The sequence below is a fragment of the Dendronephthya gigantea genome, unplaced genomic scaffold (assembly GCF_004324835.1).
Source record: "Dendronephthya gigantea isolate DGI-Jeju-01 unplaced genomic scaffold, DenGig_1.0 000001F, whole genome shotgun sequence".
In the NCBI taxonomy this organism is placed as follows: Eukaryota; Metazoa; Cnidaria; class Anthozoa; order Malacalcyonacea; family Nephtheidae; genus Dendronephthya; species Dendronephthya gigantea.
The window spans coordinates 2674628-2697324 of NW_021163011.1; the positions used below are offsets into that span (position 1 = coordinate 2674628).

At 36.0% G+C, this 22697-nt stretch overlaps 1 protein-coding gene across 6 annotated transcripts; it reads left to right on the forward strand.

The window, feature by feature from the left end:
• The first annotated feature begins 646 nt into the window (after positions 1-646).
• On the forward strand, positions 647-22258 carry LOC114523912 (protein Aster-B-like). Of its 6 annotated transcripts, none has more exons than XM_028544994.1 (25): positions 647-768; positions 2129-2283; positions 6563-6680; positions 13671-13709; positions 13792-13930; positions 14244-14282; positions 14398-14479; positions 14719-14822; positions 14965-15060; positions 15633-15935; positions 16139-16448; positions 16930-16982; positions 17346-17436; positions 17852-17967; positions 18340-18387; positions 18479-18570; positions 18647-18696; positions 19108-19161; positions 19687-19815; positions 19902-19971; positions 20253-20288; positions 20434-20532; positions 20988-21065; positions 21485-21527; positions 21829-22258. In XM_028544994.1, the coding sequence occupies exons 3-25, from the start codon at positions 6589-6591 to the stop codon at positions 21883-21885; spliced, it is 2220 nt and encodes a 739-aa protein (XP_028400795.1). In that variant the 5' UTR covers positions 647-768; positions 2129-2283; positions 6563-6588; the 3' UTR covers positions 21886-22258. The 6 variants fall into 6 exon arrangements, with proteins under 6 accessions (XP_028400795.1, XP_028400802.1, XP_028400818.1 ...); XM_028545001.1 differs by having other exon boundaries at positions 6566-6680; XM_028545017.1 differs by lacking the exon at positions 6563-6680.
• Positions 22259-22697: the final 439 nt, after the last annotated feature.

A 22697-nucleotide genomic window follows, 5' to 3' on the forward strand; every position in this document is an offset into this window, starting at 1 on the left:
ACCACCGAATAACTGAGTTGCAAGTACTCTTGAGTCTGACAACATTAATCACAATTTGCGTGCGTGCGTGCGTCACAACTGCTATATTGAACCGTACTTCAGAGTTTAGGATCAGGCTTACCAACGCCTAATTTTCTACATCAGGGCTACCTGAGGTGTCTACTATCATTCCACACCGCAGGAATGCCCGGGTCACAACTGCTCAAAAAATGCCATTTTCTTTAAAGTTAATTTTCAATAGGCTACCGGTGCTACCAAACCCTTAATGCTATGGCAATGCCAATATGTCAATACCGCGGCTTACCGCCCTTTGCCTTGGCTTTGGCTAACAGGACTTGGAGTAACGGGCTAAAATTCTGAAAAGGGAAAAAGTTGGTATTCCTGACTGTCTTGTGGACTATTTTGTGCAGTTTTCCTAGTCTGAGCTAGCCAGAGTTGTGTGTATGTGATAATTTTTTTATTTTACATTCGGTGACCCGTACATTATTATGAATATTTGTTTCGATTATACTAATGATATACAAGAACAGAGATAAAAATTAAAAATTCAAAAGGGTCAAGGGTCGCTCATCTCTGATTGGTCAAATTGACATAACGTGATGTCTGCAGATTTTTGAACAACTCCAATTGGATTTCCTGAGACAAGCAAATCCTTCCGATTTTGGTAACAAAAGTGCTCTTACCTAGAATGCTTCATCCACAGAGAGCGTCCGAAAATTAGAATTCGTACGAAAAGATGGTGTTATCTAATGCAGAATGAGTAATACTGTAAGTAAACGTGTAAATATGTTATATTTAGTTTTCCTTCGATGTATTATGACAGTCCCGGTCCAAGCTAAGTCTACCCTTGGACTTTGTACAATCACGCGGGTACAAATAACAATATATTCCCCGTGTATGCCATTAATGCATGAATAAAGAAAACGTTCCTTAATTCAGCTCACTTCCTGCCTTTGGCTACAATTAATGCTAGGGCTCTTGCATGGTAGAACGTATTAACTATAAGAATACTCAAGTCTCTGTGACTGTATTTTCGTTTGTCGCATAACCTTTCTTTCATGGAAAGCTCTTTGTTCTGGCGCTTAGCTGTTGCTGTTTCTTGAAACGAATTTATACATTGCTTCCCGCGTCGTGAAATATATTAAATGTTACCTGTTGAAAACATTTTTTCTGACACCAATTAAATTGCCTAGGTGGCACGGGTCTGGTCCATTGTTCGAAGACACGGAGGCATGAGATGGCGCTATCCACCATGAGTGCTATGCACGTTCTTTTAAGTTATTAAGAACGGACTTACAATCTTGAAATATAGTTACAGCTACAACTGAGTCAATTCCTACACGATTTCCACGGCTTTTCATGCATGCATGCAACAGGCATTATTAACACGCGTACCCTGTAGCCCTACATTTTTGGAAATCATGAAAACTTGTTTAGAAGTACTGTGTACATGCAAATTCTGAGAATTCGAAAGTAGCTACATGTGAATAAGAATATAGTCAGACTTACAAGTTACGAAAATGTTGACATACATGACGCTGTATTTCAAGGAGCTTTCGAGAGCAGAATGTTCAATTTTCTTCCAAGTCAATGATTGCATCATTGCAAAATACGCCTTAATTATAAGTGATATGTAATATTTTAAAGAATTTCCTTCTATATTTTATAGGCAGTTTGTTAATCAATCTAGATGATTATTAATTGGATTTATATATTATAGTGGCCGAATTCATATAATCATATTAAAGAAGGGAAACTCACCTTAGGCGGGAAAGATGATGGTAAAAACCCGTCTAAATATGAGTAGGAATGGATAAATTTATACGTGTGATGGGTCGGGTAATGCTAAAAAGGGTATCGTAATTATTACAATAAAAATTTTGTTTGTTTTCTCTTAGCCTTGTTCCGTCCTTGACTGTGTTAATGTTTCAGAAACTCGTCTCATTAGTCCATATAGGATCCGTCTAAATGCGAATTTAAGACGAGTTTCTCGTCTCTAATATGAATTCGGCTAGCATCTAATGGAAAACGAAGTATTGAAATTTAACAACTGTGAACGCGTTAGCTGTTATATTTCTCTAAGGCTGTAATTTATTTGATCACAAATTTCAAATTTCGGTATCTTTAGTTTCAAACGCTCGAATCAGTTGCGGATGAAATTACTGTGGAGTGTGAGATCGATGAGGCTTTGTCTATCACACGGAGATGGATAAGCTGACATGGTATTCGGAGGGATAGACCATAATCTTTTTCGTAAATGGTTAAGATGACAAGTAACAGCAGGTCAGTGGTTGACACTTTTAAAAATAAAAAAAAAACATTGGTTTTCGATTTAGCTTTTAGACTTAGCTTAAACTTAGACTTATAGACCAACAGGTAGAGTCTGGTAGACCATGGATCGATGAGCAGTTTACTTGGCTCCCTATATAACCTGCACAAAAGGCGTTTCCCGCATATAGTAATATAGGCCGGATCGCAATTTTAACTCGCACTCCACTGGGCACTGCTTTATTGGAGATATCGCCTCGATAAGGATTGATATGAAAAGTTATTTTTATTTGCAGTCCCTCTTAGTTGTATTTTTCCCCCATCGATTCTATATGTTTAATTTATTTGCTGTTATCACACGCCGAAGAAAGAATTCATTCACGTAGCCTATAATATATTATGGAACTAGAGATAAAGATTTTAGTGATTTTCAACAATGCACTTGCCTTACCATTTGAGCAGTCATTCGCCTGATCCAAATGGTTATATTAAATTACTAACATAATTTTATAAAGTATAAAATATAGCTATCTATAAACTTTCGGCACCCATATATACATCCGACCCTAAGCATGCAAGCTCAGTCTGACAACCTCGTGCCAACAACCTCGTACCACGCACGTTTAAAGTGTAGTGTTCTACTAAAGTACGCACAGTAAACTTTTAGCACCTAATATACATACAAGAAATTCAGACAAATGGACGTCTAATACAGTTGAACGCAGGAGAGTCAAGAAGATACCGGAATAAATAACCAACTGCAAGCATCCAGGCCTTTTTTGTTGCGCTCTGGTGTTATACCAGCGCGGTAGGAAAGGTCTGGAGGGTTGACTTTAGTATATACATTATCTGGATGGAAAAACTCCTGAAACCCAACACTGGGACGATCAAAGATTATTTTTGGTTAACGATTAAAGAAGTGCTGCTCTGAAAAATGACTGAATGGAATCTCGAATGGAATAATGAAGGTACTCAATGACTATAGTAAGGAAGGATGCAAGTGCCGGGTCGGGTTAACTGCATGGTTTTCCACTGGCACTGCTGAAGATTCAAGTGCTGTGCACGCTGGCTTGCCATCTCAGAAACTTCAGAAAAAATCAGAGGCGGAAGTTTCGTTTTAGTCTGCCAAAATCATTGTCCAGATACTGCATGCCGAATGCATGATTTTTAGTTCACTAACTAAAGCCCCGTTCACACTACGCGCGATATTTGGAACGGCGCTATGTTTATTGTTTCAAAACCTCACTTTTTATTGATTCATTGGAATGCAAGACTGTCACATTACCTCGCCCGCATGCTTGGCTTCACGACATGTTATTTCAAAACCTCACTCTTTACTGTTTCATTGGAATGCATAGTCTAAATATAATTCGGAAATTATTATAAGTGACGTTTACATGTCAAACGCCTAAAAACCTATCAATGTATAGTTTACAGACAGTCTATCAATATATAGTTTACCCGGACGGGAAATTCAACTAAGGATGCTGGTATGCATCCGATTTTTTTCTTTGAAATCTCTTGCGATTCCGAGAAATTACTTGGTCTAGTTGGTAAATCTGATATCATGTTACAGTATTGCCACGTGTTGCATGTTTTAAAGTTCAACGAAATTCTACAAGTTTCTAACATTAATCGGCTAGTATCAGCAAGAACTTGACATGAAGTAGCCATGAATTGCCTAAGCCTCTGTGTCTTCTTCCATCTTGTTGATTGTTGAACTGAAGCGAATGATGACCACTATAGCTGCTGCTAGAACACGCTTAAAGCACAGGTATTTATCATGGTATTTATCGGTGTTTATCATGTTATCGCCTTGCGAAGACTGATATAAATAAATCAAGCAGAAGGAAGTAAATAACATCAAGATAAAGAATTTCGACCATCATATGTATTTTAAATACTCAGTAGACACTAGACAGTAGCTCCGGCATTCATTCGACATTGGTCCGCTTCAAAAAGAAGTCGACCAGATAATTGCATGCGCCAGGGACGATCAAAATATGGCGTGATACCGATCGCCTGATGTGACGTAATCACTAATGAATATTTAATCTACCATCATACGATATCATCTGACTCAATTTTTACAATGAGTGAAATATTTGCAAGGTCCTATGGCAAGTAATGGTGTGTAAAGAGACAAAAATAGACTGCGTATCGCTGAACTGAGCAAAAATTCTAGTTATCAATGTAGCAATTGTCAAAATTTTGCTCGAATGGAAAATTTTCACCTCAGCAATTTGACATTAATGATTAGAAATTAAATAATTCATATTGCATTAGACTTTACATTAATATAATGGATTAAGAGGTTTCGCGAATGCATGAAGTAGCTGCATTGGTAATCCCATGAATGCAAACAATTATAATGTAAAAGCGTGTTTTAGTAAAATTACAAAGAGTGCTTGCGACCTCATGTAGAGCAAATACGACCATACCGTGTCAAACAGACTGTAACGGACGTTTGGGTGAAGATTATAAGTGAAGACTTAATTATAGCGTGGAATTTATTAATTATAGAGTTTACAAACCACAAATTGTAACAATAAGCTTGAATCGGGCGTCATTGTGCAGCCCTATACAGTATACACTTACTACACATAGAACTTCTTTTAATCTTCACGGTAACAGCTAGTGGTAGACGACATCTGTGATGGAACTTAAGGACAAAACATCAGTTCGTTTTAGTCAGAAATTGATAGCGAAATAGTGAGAATCACAATAGTCGAAATTTGTGAAAAATAAACTCCTGCAAAAATGATGCAAAAATCAATCCTATTGATAACGATGTATGATTCATATCATGTTAAGACATGATGCTCTAAATCCGTCATTTTGTGCTTGTTCAAAAAAAATGACTTCTTTATTCAAAAAATACAACATAACGGACACATAAGCTCAGTCTTGTATCGACAGAAAAGATCGCGTGATGCATGCACAAATGAGTGTAGGAATCAGAGAAGAAGTCGCGACCATATATCCGCTTATTTGGTTGACCACTGGTTTCTATATGATAGCTTTATGCGATTTATACGTTTTAAAAGAATGATACCAGTGTAACTCCTTAATTATTTTTCAAAGTTTGCATCATACCAATAAAGCTCCTTTACCAATGACTATAACAATTACGTTTAAATCTAAATATATAATTCTATAGAAATATTTGCAAAGTCATCAAGAACTTTTTGTATCTTTGTAATTGCACCACTTAATGGAGATAAGTTATCAGTGCAGCAAAACATGATTGACGCAAGGTATGCTCTAATAGGCGGAAATTGAGTTGTGTGCACATATTGAATTAGACTTCCTGGGATACCAACGTCTTTGTTCAACGCTCACTATTAAGGTTACTGCACGGCAAACTGGTGGGATAATTAAAATACTACACCTTTAAATAATATAAGCTGCAATGCTTCATATACATTTAAGAATTACGTCATGATAAACTACCTCATTCAGAAAACTCAAACGTTTTAGCTATAATGACTGTAGATTGTAGCGCAAATGTGTAATATTTATTTCAGCGTTTGTATATCTCAGCGTCTCATCCCATTATAGTCGACGGTTATAAATATAGCCTTAGCCTTTCCACTTTTGGAAAATTCAATCTAAAATCAATGTCACGAGAGTTGACAGGGATTACATTAACATGAACTTGCCAGCCGTTATATGGTCTTAAATCATTTTGTACATAGTCCTAGAAGCATTAAACTGTGTCTGTGTTTGATAATGTTTATAATCTTTATATCGGCGTGGGCGATTCGTATTGATTCAAAGGTGACAGCACAACCATTGGCTAATCGTAGTTCAGAGGCACTGCGGAAGCCAACCTACACAAAGACCAGTTTAAGATTACCTGGAATTATGACTCTGAGATGCAAATTTCAATCTCGCTCCGTATGTATGTGCGTATAGCATGCATCCGTGGCATTAATGTGTTTGTTTTTCCAATCCGGTGATGTTCATGCATACGCCGACTATAGAGTATAGACAATATTGTACAGTACGTGTCGTTTACCGAGTAAGGTAGGTTGAACTTTGAACATTCCGTTATCACGCGATGTGTAGGTTATATGCGAACGTGTAGAATTCATCAATAGGACCTTCCAATGGCAATGGAAGCCTATAGCCATAGCCATTTTGTTATGGCGGGCTGTGGCTTGTAATAACCGTAGATATTCAAGATTAATTGGTGGCCCGCCGAGGTTAAGCGAAGTCACTCATAAGATATGTCATAACGAAAGACAGTTGACAGGAATGTCAAATATTTCATGCATATTTCTGACCGCAGCAGCAAACCAAGACTGACACCAGCTCATGGGTTATAAGATGAAAAAGAAATTTCGAATATTGAAAAGGAAAAGCCGCAGCTTGCAAGATGTTTTGCCCCTTCGTCAACATATCATAAGGTAGGATGTCGACAGAGTATTGGAGTAGTTTTAGGTAGTGGCACACTGGCACTGACCGCTTACAGTCATTGCTGGCTTGCTGCAATGACTTCAGAGTAAGATGCATTATTGTGAAGTATAGTTCACAATACAAAAACTAGCGTACAACACATCTTTGATGTACGTCCACCTCCAGAAAAAGGTGCATCATATAAAGACTATAAAATGCTTGTTAAAGTGTTAGCTTTGTGGTATGAATATATCAATAACACTTAAATTTGTATAATCCTATAGTCATAGACATAACTTTGCGGGTATGAAGCATTGAAAGTTTAGAATACATGCAGGAATGCAGGCATACATAATCCTCAACACGACCACACCATTAATGCAGGATGCATATATTCATGCATCAACTGTTGTTTTGACTTTTCACTAGATATTAATCTAGGAGTACGATTTCATAGCGTGCTCTTTTTATAGTAAATATGACTGACAATTAAACGATGTGAAAACAGTGATCTTTTAAAATTCAGTTAAATGTTGTTGAAGAATCAATGTTGTTTTTTAAATATTTAAGATAAAACTAGCTAATCTATTGGAATTGTTGATTCCTGACATTCACGTAGGCTTGTCAGCGGCATCATACATGGATACACGCAAACATTTTATTAAAGCTGACCTCAATACTGACAATACTATATACGTCTATATATAGTCTATAGTAAATAAATTGGCAATGCACTCTGATAATTTGGCCTGAAAGCCTCGCTCTTAGTCTTATGGTTCGTCAGTCAATCGATTTAGGCGTAAGTTAAAAGCGAGATTGATAATGCTTAATTCACCATGTTTACTGACAACCTTCCTTCGCTGTTCAGCAGCCCCGTGATGCATTGTCCATCTCACAATCAGAATTTTATTATGTCCGAGATACATGTACATCACACCTTTTCATCTCCCATAGTTGGCCACCTGATGTACACAGGCTATTCCCAGACTATATTTATAGAGTAGATTGGTTTGTATTAATCAACCCACAGATCAACCCTTCGGCAACCTCGTGATCATTGGCGCTATTCAGCCCTTCATTATTTCGTTGTGATTTAATAACGTAAAATATAATAAAATGTCTATAAATTTACATCCAAAAATGATACATTCATGACTGCACTTCGTGGTAGCTGACTCGCCTGACAACTGATCTTCCGAAATCAATATAATGCGATCGATTACGATTAATTACGTTAGGCAGGAAAAAGGGCAATTAAAATTTTTTGCGTTCGTATTAAATCAATGCCAATGGACGAATCGAATATCTAAAGAATAAATTATATTTTAACGTATGTCTGAACTATAACGTTTTATCATTTTCACTTACATAACGTCATAGAATTATCGTCAGGCGTTTGTCATGAATTATTCTCCCACGCCTCTTTGCCACTCCGCTTTTAAGTGTGCCTTTAGTGACAAAGAATATTTCTGGCAAAGAATCAATTGAATGGTAGTGCAAATATATATATAGTCAATATAGCCATAATTCTATCTTATGTTCATGTATTCTTACCTCTTAAGGAGTTAAGGACCTTAGTCTTAAAGAGCTTAAGACCTATAGAATAGTCAATACAACGAACGCCAAACAGCTATTTTCAAGTGATTTTAAGGAAGTTTTTTTGCCTTCAGAAACCTCGCATTTGTTTTGAAAATTCGAATTTTGCCGTTTGCAGCCGCAGGTGTGTCGTAAACACCAAAGTAGAATTATCTGTCATATAGTCTGAGATGTTCCTGACACAAATTATATATTGCGAAAAGTTGTTTCTCGCATTGATATATGGAGAAACAAATTTACATTAAGTAAAATGACCTAAGAAATTAAAGAACGTCCGGCGATTCATATATTGGTACCCGCGGCACTTTATATATATAGCTTGGCTGCTCCGCAACAATATAATATCACTAGTAGACTTGAAATACTTGCGATCATCATCATCATCACTGACACTGATCAATTTAAGCAATCGCACTGAACGTGCGTTGCCTGATGATTGCTTAAATGCATGAAACTTAAAGCAGCAACTTCGGGACGATTTTATTATTCACTCGATATGAATTAAACCGATTATATTTAGGTTTCAAAGTTCATTTAGTTTTTGATTTTGATGTACGGAGTAAAAGAGATTCAAGTGTTGATTTTAAAACATTGGCCTATGCATCTTGCCACAATGTACAAAGATACGAGCAAAGATACTGTAATATATGCGCTGAATGGTAAACACTGTAAAGGGCTAATGCTGTTGCGTAAAATTTTTTCATGAAATTGTCGAACTCTGACAATTCATATGTACTTCGGGCTTTCTGAATAGAGACGTTGCGCATCTGAATGGCCAGTATCCTACAAGTCTACGACCAAGGAAAGTGGTCAGCCTTGAGGCATGCTCCAGATAATTCATTTCCCTTTTATCCAATGGCCAGAATGCAATGTAGAATATTCATGCTTCAGAGGCGTGCATCACGTATCAGCACATCTCTAAAGTCGTATTTTTCATGTATTTCAGAATTTGCGTCATTCTTTAAGAGCAGTTTACGGCATCGATGAGCACCACTGATAATTTTTATCGGCTTTTTAACACATCATCAGGAATTATTAAGCTTCTTCAACTGAGCAAACTAGATTTGCATGTCGTTGTGCCCATGACGATAAGCACCCTTGCGGATGTGCGTAAATCTACTCAACTGAAGGCTTTTGTCTCTTCCTTTTGACACAATGACATCACTCTCGGGATACCTGCTGTGTATTTTGCTTATACAATCCATACACTATTCATCGTTCAATATATTTGACAGTCGCGTAGGGAAATGACCTTCGTGTGGGCATCAATGGACATAGTCGTAGTCGTGATAAATTGAACAAACGAAAAACACTGGTTAGGTCACATATTCATATATTTCTCAGCCAAGCAACGGGTGGAAGGCGACTATTACAATATCAAAGTTATATAATCGAACGATAATACTTTCCTCTTAGCTTTGGTATAAGGAATACATATTATATATCATAGCAGCAGATGTCAAAAGTGGAAATTCGATATTTTAAAAAACCATCTATTAAATGTCTAGCGAGGCTGTGGCGCCACTTTCACACGCTACACCAAATGAATCTATATTTAACGGCAACCAAAGAGCAAAGTCTCTTCCGACGGTGGTTTTTCGCATGAACTCAAGCGGCTCCGCAAGCTTTAACTTAGATGATGAGGAGTTGAACAAACCTCAGGAATTAAACGCAAACGATTCCGAGCAGGAAGATGCGGAATCGTTCGAAACATTGGAAATTCACTTGAATCATTTTAATGGCAATACAGCAGGGTAAGCCTATCGTGTCGTATAACGTAATACCTATATTATAAAGCGAATTTGGCTCCTTTCAGTATTCTGTTTTGAAATGAGATCTAGATCAGATGCCTTGACCTGCTCAGTTCTGGAGTTGAGCGTGTTGTAGCCACTGTTTCGTAAGCCAAAGGGCAGTCTATGGACCATGCCCGCGTTGATCAGCCGATTTATGTAGCAAATCAGCAGGCGCTTTGAGAATAATTTGTGATAATAATTCTGTTTGTTTGTTTCAACATGCTAGATACGAGTGGTCACGAATAGTGCCACCAGCTGTGTAATATGGCAATTTGTTCAGCAATTTTTACTATCAGATTTGTAGATTTATAAACATTTTGGGTCAGAAACAGACATTTGCTAAAACGCAATATAACAGCCGACTTATAGCCGGCTTGATCATACTGAAGTAGTAATGTCGGGAATTAGGCTATCTTACTTTAGCTTGTTCTGGGTTAAGATTTTTAACCTTGAATCAAGCAAGTGGTATGATTAAAGTATTTGTTCTAGTAAGTTAAAAAAATACGAGTAAAGAAACTTAAACCGGCCATACTACGCAGATTCGTTTATTAGACCCCACATTTGTTTGGCAAGAAAGCGACAGAGTTGTTACAATTCAAAAGGAGTAATATTTTAAATCGATGGCACTGGTCTTGAAATATTACTAATGTGTTATAATGTACCTAAAAATCCAGTGTGGTCTGTTTGGAGCCTTTGATCTCTATGTTAGGCCTGCGCGGTCTCCTAGTTTTTCGTAGTTTTGGAGGATCGACGGAGGTAACGCATCCGGCTTCTTGAGTAATATATAATTATTTAAGTGATATAATATGATCTTAAAAACCATTATTACAAATTTTACTGAACTCAAAGACAACTTTATAAGAAGCACACATGCACCTTAACAGTTTACAATAAACTTATATACAGATAAATACGATTATAAAACGTGGAGTAGTATGTAGTCAGAAAGGAAAGACTGTATATAGCAACTATCTTTGCATCGAAAAGTCGTGCAATGACTTTTTTAAATGAATCTCATTCCTCAACTCGGAATTCGCAAGGGGGGCACAATTCGTGCGCACTGTGAAAACCATGATGTAAAGCTGGGGCCGGTTGTATCGCCTCTCTTACATCTCTCTTGAATGAGTCAACTTCAATATTATGCACTATCGTTGAATAAAAACGATAGACTTGCTTTTAATTTTGAACTTAACCACCGTTTAAGCTAAACAGGCTTGATACAACCGGCCCCAGACGAGTAAATAAATTGAAAATAGGAGGATAACATCATTCCTGCGAAGAAAAACCTCCTCGAAAAGAGCCATGGCCTGATGACGTATATCCTATATATCAGTGGCCGGTGGTTCCAGTGGGTGGTTCTGACTTCCTGTGTTGTTTCGTAACTTTCGCGCAGCGTAGTGGGATATGTGATGTTTAGTATTTAGCAAATGGCGGTAGAGCTTCTGCGAAGACTGCTGTTGTTCCAAATATCCTGCGTAAAATGTCTACGGCTGCAGAGGGAAAATACAACGATGCCCTATCAGAAAACGAAGTTCTACCGCCAATGGCAGAAAAAAATTGTATAGATGATGATTCTGACACTTCGCCGCCACCGGAACGACCGACAAGTTTGTTCGTCGGATCAAAGTACGATACAATCAGCGTTGATGAAAGTTTAGAGAATGAAAGGTACTTTTGCACCAAAACAACTAAAGCGGTGCTTTGTGACAAGTTTATCCTCCCGATGTATTTTCATGGTCGGGTATAGCCTTCTATTTTCAATAACGATGATGAGAGATTTATAAGAAATTTTTGATCGTTTATTCTTGTGTTTGTAATAATATATTCGGTCATATGCTGGGCTTGTGGGCGGTTTGAGGTCTAGTTGCACCTGTTCGTTCATAATTAACAAACTTTTTCGTACCTTTGACTTTTTTGCTTTTCTGTGGAGTTTTATTGTGTTGATACTGTACTTGGGAGAACGTAATATATGCCCTAGGTATAATCTTTATATTTTGTCCTTGACTTTGGAATGCCCAACTTCAGTTTTGTTTTTCAATATTCACATTGAAATCCATGCAAAGGTCATCAAGTATATACGTACATATACTTATTAATCAGCCGAGAATTCTAATGATATGAAAAGAGGTTGATGTTGATGACCTGAAATAAACTGAAACCTTAGATATGTTATACTGTAGTCAAAATGGCATGATGTCACTCAAAATGACATGATGTCATTTTCTTGTGACTAAATAATATCTTAAGCTTTGCATTTAAAATGCCCTGATCCTAACCCAGAGTTATGAGATCTTGGACATATTGATACATGTGCTCAAAAATAGTTTTCAAAACTGTAGATTTCATGATGCTATGTCATTTTGGTGGTTGTAAACAAGTGATGACTGTATAGGTCACCACTAACATACCAAGGCAAGACTTTCTACTACCACTGTATAATCCAGGGTCTGCAAGCCTGAGATCTCCAACAGTAGGATATAACCTACATAAGAGTGAGACATATTGCTATAACAAAGTGCTTCACATTGTATGTATAGTTGTGAGTTGCATGGTCATATGTAAGTTCTTGGTATGAATGATTTGAAGAGGCTAGGAAGTATACCAACAGCCTAACATTCACTGTAGCAACTGCCCATCAAAAAATAGCTACTCTTTAACAATTATCTCTTTAAAAAAAGGGTTAATATTGGAAAACATACTGAATATACTTGTAGTTTTCAAACATTTTGTAGCAATTGATTTTAGATGATATAAAAATAAAAAGTTGTTAAAGAGATAATTCTTCTGTGCATCAGTTCTTCTCATAAAAAATAGGAGTCTTGTTATAGTTTTACTAATATATAAAATCTGCATGTTTCACATTTTTTGTTCATAAACTTTGGTTTATATTCATTTAGGGAATAGCTAGCCAATATTGTGTTAGATATCCAGACAGTGTATAATATTTTAAAAAATATACCTAGCAGCTTATATTGTAAACAACACATTGATATGCCACTTTCACATTTTACCATATTTTTATAATTTTATTGGAATAGAATCTTTGTAGTGTATATACATTACTGTTAACTACTGCAGCATTCATATATAAAAAAAAACAATTTACCTTATGTGATTTGATGGAAGGAGAACTATGCAAATTACAATGCAAAACACTTAAATTTAGATAATGGTGTGCTCAATATTTTTTTATCTCAAGGTCACTGCCTAGGTTCTGAGATATGGTGTTAGCAGTGCATAATATCTACAGGTGCATCTACGTAGGTCTTCTGTAGTTTATTTCATTGAAGTATAATTGTGTATTATATTTTTAAAAATGTACAGTATCATTGTTTATTAGAATTAACATACTAATTTATCTAGAAGTTATGCTGCAAATGGAAAATAATGGTTTAGTATTAAAAAGATTAAAAAAATCTTTCACTTTGCAATGATACTGCAGACTAGTTAAATGGTAAATAATTAGACAGTGAGGAAGTGCAGGTGTGAACATGTAGCAGCGATGAATGATGTGTTTATTTTGTTTCCTTGCCGATTGTGTCTTGCACCCCTTGTTTTGCAAGTGTCAAAAGTGTTCATTCTATTGTAATATTTGTTCATTTTTCTTATTAGCATTAATGCTGAGGAATCATCCCTACCAAGATCTGCAAGGTAAAGCAAGAGTGTTCAGATCATTATTAATAGAACGTATTCTAGATTTTGGTAAATATATATTTAAATTTGTATGTTTCAGTGCTGTGGAAGGAAACAGTAAGTTTCGTCTTCGTGACATCAGCCCATCGAGATTGAGAGAAAGGCGTAAAAAACATGATAGGAAAAAATCTGATAAAGATTCAAAACTATCACCATCACAATCAGGAAGAAAAAACATTGTGAGTTTTAATTGGAATTATAACTAATCAACCACAAAGCATTTGCAGGATATCGCTCAGTTTCTAAGTCTCAGTACATGAAGCTTAAAAGCTATCACTATCCATTCATCCTGCTATAATTATGTATGTGAACAAAAGTATCGGAAAGTTTAGGGTACAGTACATTGCTGTTTCCTCTGGCTTCATATTTTGCATGTACCTGTAACTAAAAAAATAGCAGTATGTGCGTCAGCAGAAAAAAATCACTTTTTAACTTATCAGATCAAAAACTATCATTGGTTATTTCTAACTCTGCAATATCTGTGTTCTTTAGCGTTCATCGTCATCATGGCTACCAGCCTCATTTCAACAGGTATACTCTTGGCAGTAATTCTTGTGGTTATATGTTTTTGATGCAGTGGCTCAATTTGAACAATCAGCAGGTGCATTTGAGAAACATTGTTTTGTAATTTTGTTATCAATTTTAGATGTTCCCCTCATACAAATCTAAAACAGGAGATTTCAGAAGACTATTTAAAGACATTCCAGAAAGTGAAAGATTAATTACAGGTTAGTTGTAATTTCTGGTTAAAAAGTTAGCATTACCATATGCAACAGATTTACACATGTGTTATTTCTCTAATCTAATCCATTACTAACTGGTAGATAGTTCTTCCTTATTACTGGTAATGCGAAAATGCAGATTTAATTTTTAATACATAGGTTTGCAATGAATTCTTCACCTGTACTTTTACTGTTTGATGGACTAATGCTTATACATCACACTAATTTATCATGTATTACTTTAGATTATTCTTGTGCATTACAAAGAGATATTCTAGTTCATGGTAGATTATATGTATCACAGAGCTGGCTCTGCTTTTATGCTAACATATTTGGTTGGGAAACTTTGGTAAGTTGAAATTTCATAAATAAGCATATGTACAAAGCTATGTACGGTGTACATATACTCTATGGCAGTGCAATGTACAGTAATTGGTTTTAGTTCTTGTTAAATTATTTTATACCCCAATTATGATTAACTGGTTTTTTAGGTAACAATCAACTTGAAACATGTTACATCACTGACCAAAGAAAAAACCGCTTTAGTAATTCCAAATGCTATTCAAGTTTGGAGTGAGTCAGAAAAGGTACACACATGTATACATTATTACTTGAAATTACCGTAGTTTATAATTTTTTTCCTCCCCAGTGGCCAGTACCTTTCTGTTCTTTATAATTTGCTGAGTGGATTATTTTCGGGATTGATTATTTTATTGTGGTGCATATGATAAATAAAAGCATACTCAGTCTCAACTGAACATTGTAGTGTACCCAGGTGCATTAAAATAGGCGACTACAGTTACCTGCGCGCTCTTACTGATATTATTTATACAAAAGTTGGAATTATAAAAACCACATGTAAAGCAAAAGACGCCTGGGTACAAGACTGGCGGTGTACTTATTTCTTGGTCGACTATTTAGCTACAGGAAATCACAAATATACTTTTTCACCTGCAATAGAAATTTCAAACGTCGTTTACAAATGTTGATCCTATATTGCTCTCTCGTGACTTGAATTTTTAATAAATAATTTCATTGGGCGTGCCAGACATAAATTTGTCTATAATACATATATCGGTACGCGATAGACCGATATTGGAAATGCCCGCAAGACTACTATGTAATATATATTTAAGACACCCACTTTTATTCTGTTTAGTATTTTTTCACATCATTCGTATCAAGAGATTCAACTTATCGTAGTTTAACACGAATATGGAGGAACATTCTTTCGGATGAACCTGAGGATATTCCAACTTTAATGAAAGCTGTAGGAAAATATATAGACATTGATTCCGAGGATGTTGATAACAGCAGCCGAGGTAGTAACGATGACTTGCCGTCAGAGTGCGATGATGACATCATTGTTGTTGACGATGATGACGATTCAGTTGTTGATTCGGAGGAACACAACTCTGGAGAAAGGAATAGTCTCACTAGCAAGACAGAAGGTGATGACAAGGTAATAATAATGTTTTATTCCGTGATAAAGGGTCTCTCAAGATTTCTATATAGGTAAACAATGTCTTTTGCCCTTGATGTGTATATATAAACGATTTTGCAAGACTATTGTTGTTGACTCTGAGATTACTGCATCCAATAAGCATCGTTCAATACTCTAATCGAAAATTCACTGCATGAATCTTGTTTATTTGGATTGCTTAGTCACTAGAAGACAGAGAATCATTAGCACCTACCGTCCCTGATATCGCCGTATCTCCAGCTTCACCAACCGAAAAAGTAACTCGTGATCGAACTTCAAAGATCTCCAATGGAACTGTTCCGCGGCGGAAATCCCCCGAAACGAGGAGAAGGTTTCCATTTCCCTTCAAGAGAGAGTTTAGTCCATTAATGAGAAGGAAAAATCAGAGGCCAAACAAGAAACATGGCAGCATCGAGGACGAAAATGGTAGTCTACATCGGGATAGTTTGATTGAGGATGGAAGTGTCAGTGAATCAAATGAAGACGAAGAAGGTACTGAATGATTGTGAATGCATGACTGTGTTTTAAAAAACGTTTAAAATCAACAATCTGTCATTTTAATAAACGGGATGTAGACAATTGGCATGAGGCCGAGATTACTCCGACAAATTATCTTTCAAAAATTCGCGTGGCAAAAGTATATTTGAACATTTGAACGTACATGTACATTTTGAGAGGAAATTTGTGCTCAATTTATCACAACAAATGAATGTTAAATCGGATGAAATGCAAACTGTGCTTGTTTGAAAAGGGATTGAGAACGACCTATGCAAAATAAGTATCTGTTCCTAAATTGTGTGCAACGAATGTCTCTATATACCCTTGCATGCATACCAATTCATATCCATTGATTTTTTTTTATTTTGGCAAAAGTGTATTTCTTGAGTGCATTCCTCCATACAGTACATACAGTAAACACCACGGCACAGTAAACAGGATACCGTAACTAATTCATTCATATTAACTCCTGCAGTACCCGTCTTATGTCCTTGCGAAAGTCATCTCAATCTTGAATGTCTAAATGAGGTAAATTATTATCGTACTATATAATATATTATTTATGTCGTTGAAGCGTCTTTAATGCACGAACTGTTTTGAGTTTTTCATTTGCTATATACAAAGTTTCTGTTGACTCGAATGTTACACGGTTAAATAATTTACTTAATAGTCAACTCTTTGCTAAGCATAGGTTTTAGCTTTGCTTTTTAGTGTGCAAAATGTGTAAACAACTACACGTTAATAGGGATATTGAAATGAAAATGTCATATGTGAAATCCTACGTATATTGATGTGATTTCTGAATTTGTCAATTGAGAAACATTTAAAAATCGTCAAATGCAGTCACGACTATTATAGAACGACTAACAAATGAAATATATCGTGGTTTAGGAATATGCTATCTCTGTGGATAGGCTGTACGAGTATCTATTTACCGACTGCGATTTCTATCGGAGCATTCGCTCAGAAAGGAAACATTTCGGTAGGTTTTACAATGTACATTGTTTGAAAATTTCTGTACTATGGTGAACAGACTTAAATGACGCCCTGTAGCTACCACAGTTGTTAAGTTATTCTAAGTTTAAACACAGTATAAAGATTATACAGGGACCTCGCTCAGGTAAAGGTCCTTTGGATTTGTGTCCGTAGATATATCGCATTACGCATCGTTGTGCGCCATTATTAGCCTGGCCTGTCGTTGACATGTGATTTACCCTTTCTGGCCAATGAACACGCACAGAAGAGAAGTTAACGATATTTACATGTATTTGTTCATTATTTAAACCATAAACCAACTCGCGTATCACATTGAGAAACACAGGCCTGCTGGGAAGAGGGTGAATGTGGTGTCGTCTATGAAATAAGAACGAGTGATTATTGTCATTAATTTTTTAAAGATCTTGATATCGAGCCCTGGGTAGAAGAGGACGATAAGAAGAAACGCGCTGTTAGATACACAATAAATCTTGGATTGACCATAGGTCCAAAAACTTCTAGAATTCAAGAAAATCAGGTTGGTGCAAATTATAGCTTTAAAAATATCATAACTGCGTGTTTTGTATACGTATGTAAAAATAAACACATGAAACGGAGGAGGGGAGGAGGTGACAGATAAATTTTTTGGAGTTTCACGGAAGAAAAATTCTATCGATAGATTATATATAATCGTGTTCCCCAAATTATAAAGGAAATTCCAAATTGCCTATAGGCATACATATTTCGCACAACATGCAGGAACAAAAATTATACACTTATACATAGCTGGTTCCTAACGCTAGCACGGCTATTGTCATGTCACCTCCTCGTCTTAGATTTAGTGCATCTTAAATTCGCCCAATGCATGGGATTTGTAAGTCTTTACCAACAATGTTCATTTTCTCTTCAGCAACTAGAATCGAGTGAACCTGGGCAATTCTATGTGGTAGAAACAAGTGTAAGGATACCATTTTCCTTATATATCGTATCCTGCTTGACCCCTTCTTGTTCTCGCATAGTTTTGATTTTAAATTCTGTGTAAATTTTAGGTAGCAAATGAAGGTGTTCCTTACGCAGATAGCTTCGTCGTCATTCACAGATATTGTCTCTCAAGAGTAAACCCGTATATGTCCCGACTGAGGTACGTTCATGGTGTCGCCATAATTGCTGATTGTGCACTGAATGTAACATGCTTTCTCGTCTTTTTAATACTTCAGGGTAACGGCTTTGGTGAAGTACGTTCGGCCTGTCTGGGGATTCGTAAAAAGTGAGTAGAATTCAAATCAATAATTAAGAACACTGTGGTTGCAGCGGGGGCAATTTTTTAGCTTCTCCTAATTTGTCTCTGAACCGCTTGCAAATGAAAAAAAGAAATTCGCGCCAAGCTGTTTCGGATGATTTATTTTAGTATATATGAAAACCATAACGCGCATCAGGAGTGTAAAAATAGAAATAAAAACAAATTTCAATTTCAAACGTGTGATATCGGCTGTATTCCGCCGCATTGTTTATGCATGGGTGTAACAACTGAATATAAATCTCTTCAGTAAAATATATGTAAGCGCTTTCATCTTGCCTGTGTAATGATGGACTAAAATAAGAAGCATATACACTTTATGCCAACAATCGTATCTTACAAGTCGGCCCTTCAATATACTCTTTCTTTCGTACAATATAGATATGATAACAAAAAATTCTACGGAAGCATTGGCAACGTTTTTTGATTTCTTAAGTAAGTACAACTCTATATAGATTATTACATGTATAGTATTCTTTACCTCCTGTAATGTGATCTTTTCCTAAAATAAAGGCAGCTTATACGAACTGTAATTTTGTAAAAACTTTAGTTTTGACACCACGTGAATTTAGTTTTTCTATTTGTGGTGTCTCCACAAACAAACGTGCAGAATTATTATGTATCGTCATGCAAACATTCAAAGATTTTAAGAACTACTGTATTCTCTTCCTATCTATCGTATAGCTAGTAATTAACTGGACAGAAGTAGGGTCTCTATGTATGTATAGTTCATCAGGACACTGCGAAACACCTTACACTTGCCCAGCATTGAAACAACCAATACATATAATCAACGTGCATGTGTTTCTCTCTGTCCTTTTTTCATGCAACGTTGTGTCATAATACCGGTTTTTCGAAAGAGCATTTTAAAAATACGAAATACTATTTCCTTGCACTGCACCGTATCTACGTACAAATCTACTTTGTGATCACAATTCCTTTATGTACATGTACCTTTAGAGGATTTTATAAGGACGGTAGAAGACGAATCCGTTCTAAACTTGAAAAGAAAATTCACGTCATCAAAAAAACGTTCACGACTGAAAACGCACGAGGACGAGATACAAGGAGATGAAATGGAGGAGACAGGTAGAGTTTTGATTGCAGAAGCCATGCCCGTTGCATGCTTGAGTACTCGTGTGTTGTGTGTATGAACATGAATTTTTCCGTCGCAGGTGAATCTGTTGCTATTTCCTCTGAGAACATTAGTGGGCGATTTTCGTCGTTTGTAAACTACATTAGGAGGTACGTGTACTGTATTGGCATATGTGGGAGGGTGGATGGGATAGGGATTCGCATTCCTATTCTGAATATATCTGCGGCTCGGTTACATTGCTCTACGATTGTGGGGTATTTATGTAATCATTACTATTGTATACGCTTTGTCTGGTCATCCAGAGTTCTTCCTGAATGTACACATGTTGAATATCCCTAATACATGTGCAACTGCATTCAAACCAGTTCTCTCCTGTTATCATGCTGTTTATTAGAGCCAAATTTAATTTATATTTTTCATGTTTTTACAGAGACAACAATATGTTCTTTAGTGCCTTTATAGTTTTGTAAGTTTCTAAAGATATGCTTTCTTATATATACTGTATATATTTATATATATGCAGTAAGCAACAGAGAAAAGAATATCATGTTTTCGAGTGGATAAACTCCTGGTATATTTATATGTAAAGGTGATTTGTATTCATTCTATAGGCTAGTGGTTTTAATCCTTTTAAACGGTTATCTCAGCTACAGAGTTATATCACTCGAATATTCAACAAAATCATGGGAGATTTTATCACCGTCAATAAAGTAAGTTTATACTTTATCAGTATGAAGTAAAATGTTTTTGTCGTTACTTGATATCGTATAATTTTTCTTCGCTGCGTACATGATTGTCAATCTAAAGGTACCAGGAGTAGATTTTGGTCACCATTTTTTGTTGATGGCAGCATGTTTAACTACCTTTTCCTTTTTACTCGGATCACATGCAATAGACCTTTTTCATAATGACGTCAAGCGCGGAAAGACTGATCTTACACGAAGTTTAATTGGCTCGATAATTTTGTGGAGCCAATCAAATTTCATGTAACATCAGACTTTCCGCGTTTGACGTCATTATAAGAAAGGTCTATTACGGTTACCTGCTCATTTATATTATATAAAATCGGGGATCTAAACTCATCTTTTATGTGCGAAAGTCTGAAAGACAGAAAGAGTAAAAGATAGTGTAATAAAAATGTAAAACGGTTTTCGTCTTTTTCTAGTGATCTGCCAACCAATATGGATGAGTTGCGTAGTCTACTATACAAACAACAATATATTCAAAACATTCAGTTTAAAAGGTAAGATTTTGCTTCAAATAAAGAAATATTAAATTCACTTTCAGTCATTCGCAAAACAGGGAAAATGTCCATGGTGGAAAAATTAAAGCCTCTTCAAAATACCTTATACAGTATAAATGCATGAATATTTCTCACATAGCTTGTTCATTGTTACATTTAATCTGATATAATAACGAGAATGATGTACAGTAAGTTATAAGACAGGGAAAATGTTCAGTACAAACATGAAATTACCTTGGCTGTCCCATGCATATATAATTGCTAAACAAAAGTGGAATATTTTATTAAAAGACCAATCACACAAATCTGTAGATGGATTTTGTAAAATGCTTTACATTGAAGGCGGTATTTGGCTGTGGTAATAAATTGAAAGTAATCAATAATATTGAAGAATTGTTGCTTCTCTGTTGTTTATGTAGGTGGCAACATGTTCTTTCGACATCTATGCAATTCTTACAACAGGTTAGTTTGTAGCTGTAGTACAGTCTATACGTTGTCTTTATTTCATTGCTGACAGTTCTCTCGCGGCGTAAACCGAGGCCTGGCGTTCTTCGCGTGCCTGGAATATTTACTGAACTGAGCTCTTTACTTTTGTAAGAAACATTCAAAAACTGGTAATTGAATTGCGTGTCCGCCCCTGGACTTAGTGCGAATTAAGTCCGCCCCTGGTGTTTTTCAACTTCATTTTACAATGTTCCAGTTGTTATCACAAATCGACGTTATGCAACACAAGTTCTTAACATAAGATTTATTTTGCATACAGGTGCAAGACTCATTAAGTGAATTACAAAAAGAAGTGGAGAAACCATTAAATACGTAGCGATACCCAGACATGTGGATGAAATTAGCTCCTTGGCGTACAATGCTGACAAGATTTAGGGGGCGTCCACGATATCGTTCATTTTCGCCAAAACACGTGGACTCTTTCTGCCCTGCAGCACTTAAAATCCTGTCACGCAGACAAACTAGTTGCAGTCTGATGATGTTGGCATTCCTTGGATAGATTCGGGATTCTAAAGATCAATCTTGCTGGTTCGAGATTCTTCAATCATCAGCCCTGTGCCATTTGTCTGTGTGCAATATATACAATACGTAGAAATATTCCATCCTTAATTTATGCAATATTAACTTTAATGATTTAAAAATTCTAGTTAAATTATTATATTACGAAGTGGGAATAATAAATTGTTTATCGTTGACGTTTTCTTCGTAGTTTGGACATAAACTTTCCTCTGTCCTCTTTCCATAAGGCTGCTTTCCACTGGCGCGTTTTTTGTACGTACGTTTACGCACGTAATCGTATTTAATACTTACATATGAAATCAACGATTGAATATATGCATAGGATTGGATTCTGTTGACGATTTGATGTGTTCTTTCTGGCATAAAATTAATTATACAACAACCTAGATGGTTTTGCGCTTTTACGCGCGTTTACGTACATGCAAAAAACAATATAGCTTTAAAACCGTTTAAAGACTCCTCGGCCTTTGCGAAAGACTGTGAATTCAAAAGAAATTGAAATAAAAAAAACTGAAAAAAATTTCTCGTGTTCAAAAGTACCTGAAAATTGAAAAAAAGAAGCACAAATAAAGAAGTTTTAAAAACACGCGTCGTCTAAAGAGACTTAAA

Coding starts and splice junctions, on each gene's coding strand:
- LOC114523912 (XM_028544977.1), top strand. CDS start 9,766: ATGTCTAGCGAGGCTGTGGCGCCACTTTCACACGCTACACCAAATGAA. Junction 15,061..15,632: donor TTTGGAGTGAGTCAGAAAAG/GTACACACATGT, acceptor TATTCTGTTTAG/TATTTTTTCACATCATTCGT. Junction 18,697..19,107: donor TGTCTGGGGATTCGTAAAAA/GTGAGTAGAATT, acceptor CGTACAATATAG/ATATGATAACAAAAAATTCT.